We start from the raw sequence: 13,010 nt of genomic DNA, 5'->3' as shown, positions 1-13,010 counted from the left end.
ATGGCACTTGCCCCGCTACTCTGCCTTTACTTCCTCAAACTCCGGTTTGCGTCTGCAACCACGGATCACCAACACCATGGTAGAGCTGGGCATCATCAGGACTTGCACCATCACGACGACGTTGCTTGGTACACATTACTCGTCCTGGGCGGGCTAGCCACCCTCATCTTTCTGTGGGCGACATATTTCCGTCTGATGCGGTATATTCGACGCATCCTATGCTTGAATGACAAGCAGCAGTCGTACTTTGCACGACCCCACCATCTGCTCGCGAGATTGAGAGTCCACCTGCTCGATGCCCCCCTCTTCGCCAAACGCCACAAGGCAGAGTTGCGGCTTTCTCGAGCCGTCAATGTCGGTACCCTACCAACCCGATTCGAAGCCCTCCTCATTGTTGCCCTGCTCAGCATGAATGTCGTTATGTGCGTGGTGGCGATACCCTTCGACGACGCGAGCAAGGATTCTCTCGCGGGCAGAATGCGACACCGGTTTGGTGTCGTTGCAGTCGCTAATCTCGTTCCGCTTGTTCTGTTCTCTGGCAGGAATAACCCTTTGATACCGCTGCTTGCGATCCCGTCCGACACGTTCAACCTGTTTCATCGGTGGCTTGGTCGGATAGTAGTTTTGGAAGGTCTTGCGCATGTTTTTGCTTGGTGCATTCCGAAAGCTGCGGAAGGTATGTTGCCTATATATATGCAATAACTGCGGAATGTCGAGGCGGTCGCTGATGCTAGATGATCTTTACAGTGGGCTGGGACGGTGTACGAACAGCGCTGCGCGAAAGCACCTTCTTAAAGAATGGTCTTGTTGTGGGTTATCATCCGCATGTTAGTTACAGGAATACACAAACTAACAATGTACTTCACTTAGACTATATGCCTCTTCACAGCGCTGCTATTACATTCGCCCTCACCGATCCGTCACGCATTCTACGAAACATTCGCCCACCTACATCTCGCCCTGGCGGCTGTGGCATTCGCTTTCCTATGGATGCATCTCCGAGGCCGCCATGCCCACTCCTACCTTGTCGCAGCAATCACAATCTGGTCGTTTGAGGTAGGTGCACATTCCCTATTCCCGACCTTCTGGCTCCAGCGGGAATCGTCTAGAACGACCGCTGCTAACCGGCCGTATATGATAGAGGACCGTTCGGTTGTCAAGGATCCTTTACCGAGGCTGGGGAGTGAACCCAACTACCGCAACAGTCGAGGCCATTCCCGGTGACGCAGTGAAGGTTACCTTGCGTATACCGCAACCATGGGCACCAGCGCCAGGGCAGCACATATTCCTGTGTGTTCCCTCAATCGGCTGGTGGACTTTCCATCCGTTTTCCGTCTGCTGGACAGATGGGCCGCTCAAAGGCAATGACGTGGAAAGCGACGATGAAGAAAACCAAGCAGTGACCCTCCCACGCAAAGCAGAAACAGTCACCCTACTGATCCGCCGCCGAAGGGGCTTTACAGATAAACTCTTCCAACGTGCGCGCAAGGCCATGGACTGCCGGCGTACAATGGTAGCCTGTGTCGACGGCCCATATAGTGGAGGGATGGTCACAAATACAATGGAGTCATATGGAACCGTGCTGCTCTTCGCGGCGGGGATCGGAATCACGCACCAGATGCCGTTTATCCGACACCTGGTTCATGGCTATGTCACTGGCGTCGCGGCCGTTCGCCGGCTTGGGCTGGTCTGGGTTATTCGGACCCCCGAACACTTGGACTGGGTGCGGGATTGGATGGAGAAGATCTTTGAGGCGCAGGGCTGTGCGGAAGTCCTTAGTATCCGGATCTTCGTTACCCTCCCATGCGATATCAAGGAGATTCGATGGCTCGAAGATGTGCCTGCTGGCATCGTGAAGATTCGCGGTGGTCGCCCGGATGTGGATTTGATTGTTAGCAAGGCATCTGAGAGACAGATTGGGGCAATGGGTGTGCTTGTGTGTGGGACGGGGAGCTTTAGCGATGATGTTCGGGCTGCTTGTCGGAAGGTACAGGGGAGGTCGCAGGTGGAGTTCATGGAAGAAAGCTTTGGTTGATTCGGATACAGCAAGGTATAAGAATGTTCATGTACAGTGTCTGCAAATCTGCCGCGACCCAGATTTCCACACCCTTCATGAGGAATTTTCCTCATAAGCCCAATGAGAGCCCATGACATAGTACCCCCATCTCCAGTGGGTCAAAGCCCACCCAATGGTACCATTTCCCCAGCCATGTACGGTCCACCTACCTCGCAGCTGTATTTGTTTCGCAGTACCGCCCCAATTGCGCTATGAGGGGAATGAAAAACAACCTCATCCCCTTGGTCAAACGGCGCCCTGCGCATTTTTTGCCACCGGAAGCTCGGCAATATGCAATTTCGCGGCCCCATACGGTATCATCCTGACTCTCGTAGGTTCCCCAGTGACGACTGGACTCACCGGCGGAAGAGCAGCAGTGCCCTTCTCCTCCTCCCAATCAATCACCCAGCCATCCACCCACAACGCCACAGGTGTTACCTCGCGGGCCCAGATTGGATTCGCCAAGTCACTGCCAGGCTTCTGTATATGCTCCACGGTGATTGATTCCGGGTCGATTGCGTATCGCCATTCTGATGCTGGCTCCATTACCCAGTCGCGGGTCTGGGGAAGAACCTGGTCGTCTGGGAGCGGGGTGCGGTCTGTCCAGTTCAGCGGCGAGTGGGATGTTGGGTTGGCGGACTCGATGTCCAGCGCGTAGAGGAGTGGTCCATAGTAGATGGCCACGGAGCCGTTTCGTGGTTCAGACACGCGTGGCTCCATGTGCAGGTTTACCTCCATTGCCGTCCGGCCACGATTGATCTTGAATGTTTGGAGAGAGTCCTCGTTTGGAACCACCGCGCGCCACTCCCGGCCGCCCACTCGATACCTTGATCCAGCAAAGCGCACTGCCCATGCGGGGATCCGGACGGAGAAGTCAAACGCAGTCTCGCTGGCGATCGTATACCGAAGCCTCCCGTCGAATGGATAGTTTGTCTCGCAGGATATCCTCACCTTCTTGCCATGGATCCGGGTTTCTAGGGTCGTCGGTCCTAACAGGGTGTGGATGACATGGTCGCTGCCCTCACGTACATAGGAAGATGCAGCGTACTTGGGGTATCCTTGCGCATGATTAACAGTGCAGCAGGGGAAGTTGGGTTCTAGTCCAAAGCTGCTGCCGTACGAGACTACGTTGAAGAAGGGATTCGCTGTTAGGTTCTTCGACCACGGCTGGTTGGTTTGCTGCACGTATTGATGTGACCACCCTAGTTGCCGTCAGTCTTTTTCTCCGCATGAGCACAGAAGCATGGTGGACTCACAGTCTGGGCTTATCGCGGCGGGGAGCGCGTTGAATGCGGGACGCTCTGCCATGTCGGCGTAGTGGTTCACCCCGTACATCCGGTAGAGATACGCCATCGAGTACATCATCTCGACGGCCATGCATGTCTCGGATCTAGATCATTAGTGGCGTGTCTCATATGGACCGTGGCAGCGACCTACCCCCTTTGCGGACTGTTCCCGCCCAGATGCTCATCGCCCGTGATGCTGCCGGCGCGCGTGGCATGGTATTGCTCTGTCCAGCGGACCGCATTGTCCGTTTGGTTCTTCAGGACTGCATCGTGCGTCATGCGGTAGAGTACAGAGGGATAGCGAAGGCCTAAACCTGTCAGCCACTCCATTTGTTCCTGCATGTATTCCGATCGTGCTAGCGAGCATACCTTGCGCGAGATTGACCCCATGCGTAAACCCACTCGTCTTGATGTTCGGCGTGCCGACTGTCGGAAACACGCCTTGAACGAAAAACGTCGTCCAATCTCGGTTTCCCTTCTGCCCACCCTCGAACATCAGTTCCATCGTCTCCCAGATGACTTCTTCCTGACCACGTGGATGGTTCTCGTATAGCCACTGCAACGCCATTGGCAGCTCATGGGTTCTGGACACGCCGAACGCGAACGGATCGAAGTTGTCGCCTTGGCCTTTATCTTGGAGTAGTCCGGTGAAGTTGTTCTGGAGCATGGTGTGTGCGAGTGCTGTAAACCTGTGCATAGCTGTCACGATGCGATCGGTCTCCGAGGGGTCGGCTTCGGCGTATTGCTGGAGCGAGTTAGCATCGAGTCGCTCGTTTGGTTTGTTTCGCTTCAAGAGAATATCACACAAGGATATCATCAGGGACATACAGCAAGCCCAAAAAACAACAATGCTCTCCCCCAAATCCCCCGCGTCTGTCTAGTGGTCTCCGGCCCCAACCACCCATCCTTGTCCTGATGATCGAGGACATAATCCAGAAACGTCTTCGCCTGCCCCTTGAGCCGCTCATCGTCAAGCGTCCAAGCAAGCGGAACGATGTAGTTGAACCAGTACGGCGCGGCTTCGTTCAACTCGCTGTATTCGTAACTCCCGCCGAGCCAGGTGGAGTCTGCGACGTACCGGTAGAAAGAGAATAAATGGCCTGGGAGGGCGGTCGCGGAGAGGGTCAGTTGGTCGTGCAGCCAGCCTGTTGCTTTTATGGAACCTAGGGGGAAGGGGGTGTATTTGAAGGGGGCGAGTTGGGGTGGGGATGGCGGTTCGGTCATCGCTGCGGCGTGTGCGAGGGGGAGGATCAGTGCTAGGGATAGGGTGGACCTGAGAATCGCGAATAGCTTCATGACTTCCCAGTCTGATGATTTGGAGCTTAAGCAGACCAAAAGATGTGAGGAGGGTGTCCCAATACATATGTTTCTATGCCGCCGCGTGAATCGCCGGATCTACCCCGCTGGCTCTGCGCAGATCCCCCGGGGGATGTCCCGGCGATCGGCCGCCCACGGTCGCGATAGTCCTGTTTAAGGCCAAACGAGGCAAGTCATACTTGCCTGCACATTTAACCCGGGAGGTTCCAGGTTATCATGAATTCAGGGCGTGCTTGGTGAATCAAAGCGACGCGAAAAGGTGCCATGACACGCAGTTGGAAGGCTGTGCGTATTTCAGGCCAGCGCAGGTATACCCTGGTCCATCAAACTAAGATCTAGGATAGGAGAACCAAGTCCATGACCATATCCCGTCCAACTACCATAAAAACACAGGACTTCCTATAACGGGCCTTCAAGGAAGCTTTCCGACAACATCCTCAACAATCCTCACAATTTCCCCCGGAATACTCAAAAACGGCGAATGTCCGCTCTTAACCCGCACAACCTTATACCCACCGACCCCGGCCATATGCTCCTGGAACGCCGGCGGAACAGCCTGGTCCTCCTCGCATAGGATATACGTTTTCGGGCACTGGATCTCCGACTCGATGTACTCCGGGAAGTCGGTCATGCTTTTGCGTGTTTGTTTAAGGGCCAGACGCTCCCATTCGGCATCCACCTCTTCTTGCGGGAGACCGCTGAAGAAGAGGGGCTTTGCGGTCGGTTGGAGGTGTGTTGTACCGTTCTAGTGTGGGGTTTGTTAGCTGGAGGTTTCGTCCCTCATCGGAGCAGAGATGCAGATGTTTTCCAGAGTCCAATATCTCTTTATAAAAGGGACACACCTTAACAACCTGATACGGCATAGCCGGCGTCTCGCTCTCCTCTCCCATAATATTCCTACCTCTCGCCGGAAACGCGAAACCCGCGATATTAATCACCGCCGCAACTCCACCCCTCTCGCCCCTTTCGTTTCTCTCAACGGTTGTCTGTCCCACCGCCGTGTGCGTAGCGGGCAGTGACCCATAGCTATGCGAGATCAGCACGGCCTCGCCGCCCTCGTTGAAAAGGGGAATGAGCTTTTCGCGGAGGGCAGTCGCGTCGTCGGTGAATGATAGGGTGGGGTTGGGATCCGGTTCGGAGGATCTTGCAGTGACGAGGTAGTCGACGGCGAGGACTTCGTAGCCCTTGCTAAGAAGCGGTTCGGTAATCCTGCGGTAGCTTTCCGGGGTGTGGAATGCGCCGGGAAGGATGACGAGGAGGGGTTTCGTGTTGGGGGACATGGTTGATAATTGGAGGTTTGGCAGATGTGGTCGAAGAACTGGGTGTAGGAAGGACATCAGAGTGGTCGGTCCCCATTGTAGGCATCTCATATAAATATATGTATTCCGACCGATACTCGGGGACTCTACGGTAATTCAGCTCAGCAGCTGAAAAGAGTGGGTCGCAGCTGGAAGGCTTAGCTTGCTAGCTAAGCTAATCTCGGTATCAATAATATCAGGTCCACTGCATTCTACACGACCCGATAGGCTGCGTCGGTCTTAGTATCATCCCCAGTCAGCTCGTTGATTCGCCCAGACTGGGGGCAGCGTGGGGGCCAGGCGTGCAGGATTAGATGGAGGGTCGCCTAAACGTCGCAGTGGCCAGAGATCCGACTATCTCCGGCGATCAAGGCTCTTGTTGGTCGATTAGCTATAGACTATCGGCCGGGGCTGGGTTAGGCTTCTGCAGGGGCGGCGGGCGCCCGCTAGGCGGGGAAGTCGTCAGGCCACAGCCAAATCAAGAGGCTAGGCTACTTGAAGGAATACACTTTTATCGTCTGATGGACACTTACAAGACGTCACAGGATTCATCAATTGTAGTAGACGGCGTTTTCGGGCAAGACGCTCATAAAAGAAGGCTCCCAAAGTTCTAAACACCTTGGAAGGTTTAGAAACGGTTGAACGTTGGCCACGAATAGCACCGTCTTTCTAGCGAAAGAAAAGGCTCAACAACTGAGTTGATTCCTAGTATTGTGATGAGCGCAATAACGTTAGTCAAACGTTGGTATCCTGGCATTGAATATTTGGAATTGGTCTGAAATACTCAAAACAAAGTATCTGGCCGCGTTATATAAAGGACGTTGGCAAAGGCTACCTGCGAGAGTTTCTATCCTGATCTTCTCCTTGTTAGAAGCCCCTTTATAACTACCAAATTGACGGTCCTCTCCCAAAAGTCGACGCTGTTCAAAACACCCTCCTCCGGTTCAATCTTCCAGTTCGAACTTCATAGAACCCCACGACGCATTCCCTGTCGTCATTCTGTTGTCTTAATCGCTTTTTATGAGCCTGTCTGGCGCAGTTATCTCAGCCCTGTTCTCAACTCAGAATATTTGCGACATCACAAAATCCCTTTTATCCTCACGGGGCTCTTTCCCAAGCCTAGTATTCAAAAACGCTGGCTGAGCATCGAAAATCATGATTGAGGAATTGGCCCCCTTGTACTCGGGCCACTGGGGAACTGGTTCTATACGGAAAAGCAGTATCAGCCAACTTAATCTGCCGTTAGGCATGGTATGGTGTGTGAAAAAGGGTGTTTGGAACATATGTATATATATAACTCACGGTTTTTATAGTAGGGGATCCCGGTGTTGAAAAAGCCCACCCACATTCCACTCATCACGGCGGCAAGGTCACGGTAAGGCTGTGGTCTACCCATGAAGGGATTGCCAGCAAAGAATGGGACTCGGTCACCTTCCCACCCTGTGCCATTTAAGTTATAAAATGTGTAGGGGAGTTCAAACCCATGCGCCGCTCCGTACCATCTACCCCCGACGCTGATGGTTGTATTCGCGTTATAGATGTAAATCTTGCTGAGGTTTTGCGCGTGCCATAGTTGCGCCGCGAAGCGCGTGGGCGCCCCCATGAAGATATCCGTGGCAATGGTGTTAGCTCGCTTGAACTGAAGGCCGAGCGTAGTGTTGAGCTGTTCGTTGGACACCTCCGGGGAGGCGGAGGTTGCCTCGGCGTCTGAGTAGTACGGGTACCGCGCCATGAGAGCGAGTGCTTGGGTTTCGTTCATGCCCATGTTCGTCATGAGTGCCTCTTTTAGATCCTGGTCGGTGTTTATTCCGTACCCGGCATAATAGCTGGCTTCGTCACTGTTGGTTCCGAGGATGTAGGGAACCTTGACTACCGCGCCATCAAGGAGTTGCTTGACTGGCTCTCTAGCCACGATATCACCATCCACAACAGGGCCATATAGGGGACCGGCAAACGGTAGGGATAAGGTCGCGTTGATGGCGTTATTGAGGGCCTCGAAATCAGCCGCACGCAGGCACGCGAGCTTGTCAATGGCGTCTGGGCAGACCGATTCAGAGATGTTCGCTGTTGCAACTGACAATTGCTCTGGGTTGTTTTAGCTAACATTTCTTTGTGTTTTCGTGTGTGAGAGTCTGTCCACTGACCTATGTTCGGATTCCAGCCGCCAATACCTGCGGGCGAGCCGGACTGCCCAATAGCTCCATGAAAAAGGTTATCATTGCGGCCATTATACGCAAGAATGTGGCGTCCAACCGAGACGGAGCCACTGTGTACAGTTAACAGGAATCCTAGATTGGTATTTGTGGTGACTGACGCGCTTTCGCCAAATATAGTTACCCTTGACGGATCTCCGCCGAATGAAGCTATGTTCTCCTGGATCCAGTGCAGAGCCAGTCTGTTATACAGGAGATTGATCAGTCAAATACCTCCCAATAGACCCCTTCCCACCATGGCGAATGACGGAAAGACCTACCTCTGATCCCGGAGCCCAACATTTGTCGAGCCCTCTTTGACAATCTCCGCCGAATAAAGCCAACCCCAACCCGCCAGGCGGTAATTAAGACTTACCCCTACAATTGGCTGGCCCAACTGCACGGATCGTTCAACAAGAAAGGACATGTTGTACCATCCGTTCGAAGAGCTTCCTGTTTCCCAACCGCCGCTGTTCGGGGAAGTTCGTCACTATCAGTATTCAGATACCCAAGAAGGGGGTCACCGCGCGTCAAACGGGCATACAAAGATGAACCTTACCCATGTATAAAGACCGCAACAGGCAATGCCGACACCGGCTTTCCTGCCGGACGCACGATGTTCACGAACAGGCAGTCCTCGCTCGTGTAGTTATGCGCCCCATACTCCGTGTCCTCTCCGTAACCGACGCATGAAGGCCCAAGCTCGGTCGCGGCGCGATATCCAGCCCAGGTGGCGTTTAGACTTCGAGGAGGGGCGAAACGAAGGCTCCCCACGGGCGGTTGGGCGTATGGAACTCCCAAAAATAGGTCTTGATTGTATACGGAATTGTGTATCCCTGAGTAGCTTCCGTTCCGTGTATTAACGATGGGACCGGTACTATTGCTTTGTTCGGTCGTGTCGGTGGGTAAAGCCGTTGTCTCGATGGCACTGCATACTAGCAGGCCGCATAGAAGAGCTAGCTTCATTGTAAGGCAGAAGGGTCAGCCAAATATTTCTCTGGAATAATATGGGTACTTTTCGTCTTGTGTTTGCGGGTTTTCAAGATAGCTTTATAAGGTAGCTTCATCGGCTAGCGATGGGACAGTTGACCAACTTACCTACGCTATTGGCAAGCCTGAACCGTCCTGATAAGAAACGATCATCTTTCCCTGCAGGAGGATGAAGGAACTGACTGCACTAATGGCTAATGTCCTAACAGGGAAAGCGGGGTCCTCTGGTGACATAGTCCTGTGATGATACGTGTTTTCCTCTTTCGGCCACATTGCGAGAGGAAGAACGCATGAGCACCGCCATCTCTCACAGCCGGTCATGGTTGTCTATGGACGGAAACCGCCACGCGTACTTAAGCCACACTGATAGTAGGTAAACATGAAGTTTCCTCAGTGTAGCTTAGCCTTCTAATTTAGCCAATCAAAGTCTCCACTATAATCCTGAGGTAATACCTTAGGTCTAAGGTAGCTTCCGTCCCCGCGAACTTCAATGTTTCAAGTTAATTATTCAAACACCATGGCACACAGGCAGCAAGCGAGTAGCTCAGTTGATAACAGTATAAAGGATCTCTACTAGTTTTATTAGCTAGTTGTTTATGCTAAGCTAGCCTTAGAAAGAGATCTTACTTTGTTCAAACTATATAAATAAAATTTCGCCTCTTGGTAGTAGTTAGCGAGCAAGAGGCTGGGCAAAATATACCGGGTACCAAGATATATTACCTGCTTGTTTTCATCCTATCCCTTTTCTAGTCATATACGCAAGCGGACTTGTTTATATGCTTTATCTGCTTGCTTAGTTAGCGACCACTTGCTGGTTTGCTCCTTTATATCTAGCTTCTTGTGTGAATGGCCGGATAGTTGTACCCTCATTGTTTCTGGCTTGTGGACGCAGAGTAGAGGCCATCAACATCCCAAAGGAAGCTTTAGTATAATACGCCGGATTGTTAAGCTTGCTGAGCCTGTTTGCTTTTTAGGCTTGAAAGAAAATTAAATTCCATGCAGTGTTGGCCAAAGCCACGCAATGCTTGCGGCCGTGCCCTTTGACGGGATTGGTAGGTCGCACATTCGCTAGTAAGCACGTTTGAAAACTCGGACTAGCATATTCGGTTGTACTCTCTCTGGCTCCTATTCTCCTGCTTCCCTGGCCTTTCAGAAACAAATACGTAGATCCTCCACAGGACAAGCACGGCAAGCGTCAAGACAAGTGAGACCACGAGATAGATCTGCCAATTTCTATCGCCTTCAAGATGGAAGAGCCCTGCAGTCCAGAGTGTCTACATATTGCATTAGCTTAATTATTTCATGGGAATGTGACCGCAGTAAGGTGGAAGATAGTGAGTATCCATACCGCAACAAGTGTCGATGGAAGACACGACAGTGTCAAGACGGCAATTGCCTTGACGGTGCGACTATCTCTAGCTTGCTGCTCTGCGACGGCAAGATTCACCATGCTGTTCTTTTGAGCGACTAGGTTGTACGACTATCACCCAATGAGCGTCAGGAGCTCAGAAAGCAGAATTGTGGAAAGGGGAAGAGAGCGGGGGAAAAGGAATGCTTACCACCTCCATCTGCCCCCGCAACCGATTCCGCAACTCGGACAGTTTACCCGCAAGCGTCTCGCACTGGTCCAGTGTAGACCGCAGTCGCGTATCCAGTGCAGCCCGATGTCGCAGTGGCATTGGATCAAAGCCCAGCTCCTCCTCTCTGATTCGCTCAACCTGGCTGACAAGATCCAAGCACGACCGTCCGAACCGCATACCAGAAGCTAAGACGAAGTCACAGTGGCTCAGCCGTACGTCTGTCGCGTGGAGCTCTGTGAGCAGGGAACCGGAGACAGACAGCGACTGCAGCCGAGGGGCTGAAACTTCCCTTTTCCACATCGGGGGGACCATGTTGGTTGCCGTTTCAATCTCGGCGACTTGATTCCATAGATGGCCGGTCCAGTCGGCCCACGATTGGAAGCGCTGTTCGTAGATAAATGCGATAAGATGTAGCGGGTGGGTTTTTAGTGGTCCGGTGTTGGCTATGCATTGTGTCCAGATGTCCTGCATGTCTTGTGCGAAGATTGTGCTGAGGATGGCAAGGCAGTTTCTAGTCGCCAGTTCAAGTTGGATAATGCCCATCACGCCTCTGCTGTTCCTTGGGCAGCGAAAGAAGATGCCTATAGATCAAGGCTATGTTAATTCCAGGTTTAGGTCGCCTCAAGAGCGGAGAAAAGTAGAGAGAATGTCGTTGATCTCACTTATGAACTCTGGCTTATCCGTCTCCTCATTGTACTGCACCTGAATCTTCAAGTGAGGGAGCCTATAACGCAAGAAGTTATTCGTCATGGCCTCATCAAGTCCAGCCGCCCGAGTCAGACATGGCAACGTCTTTGAGTCGATTGATAGAGGAATATTCTTGGCCGAAGGATCACCATCAAGCATGCTATCGAGAATTAGGCCGCTATGCTCCACAGGACAAAGGGGTACCATACATCAAGTCCAACTTTGCTCCTCCTCGACTTCTCTCTCCACTCCCTTGCCAGAGGGAGCCCTATTACCGAATGAATATGTAAGTACAGGTCATCGTGCTGTTATATAGTCGGAAAAACCAACAAGGTTCTTAAGTTTCGCCCTCAGTGCAGCATCATCGAGGATTTCATCCTGAGCACCCGCGCCATCGAGGCTCCACCACTGCGCCCTTGTTTGGCTCGTAAATATCCCACAATTTACTAGCAAGACATCGTTATGGTGCCGGGCGCCCGCCATGGTAGCAAGTCGAATGACAAAAGTGATTCCCGAATGGTTACACGTGTGATTAGATGAGGTTGTCTTCTGCGAAAACACTACTTCTCACTCAAGCTTGAGTTTGAATGTTATTTTCTCACTTCTCCAGTGTATGCTGATGGCCGCCTGGTAGGAGTTGGGAAAACGCGGGTTCAAGTAGGATGTGGGCTGACAGCCTTGCGCATGTGCAAAGCCACCGCCACATCATGCAGCTTTGAGGCAGTGCGTGACGGTGGCGCAGGACTGGTCCGCCCATCGCGACAGCTTGCAGCGAGGACGCCTCGTCCCCAAAGTCCAGATTCGCTCCACCTTCTGAGTTGTTACCTGGGTGTTAAGAAATCGCGGCACACATTCGGATAACTATTTGTTTGCTGGCAACTGAACATGACAGGCGCAAAAACTAGTCAAAAAACAAAGGCGTTTACTGCGAGAATTACCAGTAATAGTAGCGGGAGTATTCCTACACCTGTAACGTATGTAACACTAGAATTAAGCTATGCCAGGGGCTGTTGCCTAAATACTGTGGAAGCGCTCCACCATTCCCAGAAAGCTAACAACTTCAAGTTCACATCTTGAGGCAACTTCAAGCTTTGTCGCAAACCCGAATAGGTTTCCCGGTCTGTGGTAAGGAAGTGATTGTCCGCGAGCGTGCGGAGAGCATTGTGAACGGGTTCTGGCTGTCAACGATGCCGTGGGTGCGGCCATTGTGAGCTTCGCCCCAGCGGCACTCGCATGGGCTGGCGTAGCCATTCAATAGGAATGTCCGAGTCGCTTCGGACCCTCCCAGCTCTGGTGATTCGCGGTATCGCAGATTACTGCGACAGTCACAAGAATGACTCCTGGCATGGCTATGCTGCTGCCTCCGCGGCAGCATATGCAAGAGAGCTTATCTTGTACCTTCCGAGGGATGTGTAGACCTAAAACAGACTTTCGTAGACATCAAGTGTTGAAGAATCTTGTGCCTCTAATGCTTCATCCCGCCTCACCTTCTAACATCCAGAGGTATTCCAAGGTTACAAGACCAACGAGAGAACGAAGTTTAATGGGGTCCCCAGAATATACGAGTTGAATATAACTTCATAATTCAACTGCGCCAAAGTGGG

General features: G+C 52.4%; 5 protein-coding genes across 5 annotated transcripts; 1 reads left to right on the top strand and 4 right to left on the bottom strand.

Moving 5' to 3' along the window:
* Window positions 1-2,035, top strand: BJX68DRAFT_279179 (ferric reductase family protein; the record flags this gene model as incomplete). Its single annotated transcript, XM_071048683.1, has 4 exons — window positions 1-676; window positions 748-809; window positions 871-1,056; window positions 1,142-2,035. 4 exons carry the CDS (start codon window positions 1-3, stop codon window positions 2,033-2,035), a joined length of 1,818 nt encoding a protein of 605 aa, XP_070902609.1.
* A 267-nt stretch (window positions 2,036-2,302) lies between these two features.
* Window positions 2,303-4,729, bottom strand: BJX68DRAFT_279177 (uncharacterized protein; the record flags this gene model as incomplete). The annotated part of the gene is made up of 5 exons (XM_071048682.1): window positions 4,171-4,729; window positions 3,712-4,087; window positions 3,494-3,650; window positions 3,313-3,446; window positions 2,303-3,258 (listed from the first exon to the last, which is right to left on the bottom strand). Exons 1-5 carry the CDS (start codon window positions 4,636-4,638, stop codon window positions 2,303-2,305), a joined length of 2,091 nt encoding a protein of 696 aa, XP_070902608.1. The 5' UTR covers window positions 4,639-4,729.
* Window positions 4,730-5,071: 342 nt separating this feature from the next.
* Window positions 5,072-5,939, bottom strand: BJX68DRAFT_253148 (alpha/beta fold hydrolase; the record flags this gene model as incomplete). Its single annotated transcript, XM_071042677.1, has 2 exons — window positions 5,072-5,404; window positions 5,502-5,939. The coding sequence occupies 2 exons, from the start codon at window positions 5,937-5,939 to the stop codon at window positions 5,072-5,074; spliced, it is 771 nt and encodes a 256-aa protein (XP_070902607.1).
* A 1,079-nt stretch (window positions 5,940-7,018) lies between these two features.
* BJX68DRAFT_263282 (carboxylesterase/lipase family protein) lies at window positions 7,019-9,115 on the bottom strand (the record flags this gene model as incomplete). Its single annotated transcript, XM_071044651.1, has 6 exons — window positions 7,019-7,161; window positions 7,260-8,042; window positions 8,102-8,223; window positions 8,272-8,352; window positions 8,431-8,619; window positions 8,709-9,115. 6 exons carry the CDS (start codon window positions 9,113-9,115, stop codon window positions 7,019-7,021), a joined length of 1,725 nt encoding a protein of 574 aa, XP_070902606.1.
* A 652-nt stretch (window positions 9,116-9,767) lies between these two features.
* BJX68DRAFT_229403 (uncharacterized protein) lies at window positions 9,768-12,028 on the bottom strand. Its single transcript, XM_071039028.1, has 6 exons — window positions 11,737-12,028; window positions 11,616-11,674; window positions 11,382-11,566; window positions 10,699-11,300; window positions 10,488-10,619; window positions 9,768-10,413 (listed from the first exon to the last, which is right to left on the bottom strand). The coding sequence occupies exons 1-6, from the start codon at window positions 11,887-11,889 to the stop codon at window positions 10,234-10,236; spliced, it is 1,311 nt and encodes a 436-aa protein (XP_070902605.1). The 5' UTR covers window positions 11,890-12,028; the 3' UTR covers window positions 9,768-10,233.
* Between the last annotated feature and the right edge of the window lie 982 nt (window positions 12,029-13,010).

This window comes from Aspergillus pseudodeflectus, assembly GCF_044049435.1.
Source record: "Aspergillus pseudodeflectus strain CBS 756.74 chromosome Unknown BJX68scaffold_7, whole genome shotgun sequence".
In the NCBI taxonomy this organism is placed as follows: domain Eukaryota; kingdom Fungi; phylum Ascomycota; class Eurotiomycetes; order Eurotiales; family Aspergillaceae; genus Aspergillus; species Aspergillus pseudodeflectus.
This window is presented reverse-complemented; position numbering and strand designations above follow the sequence as displayed.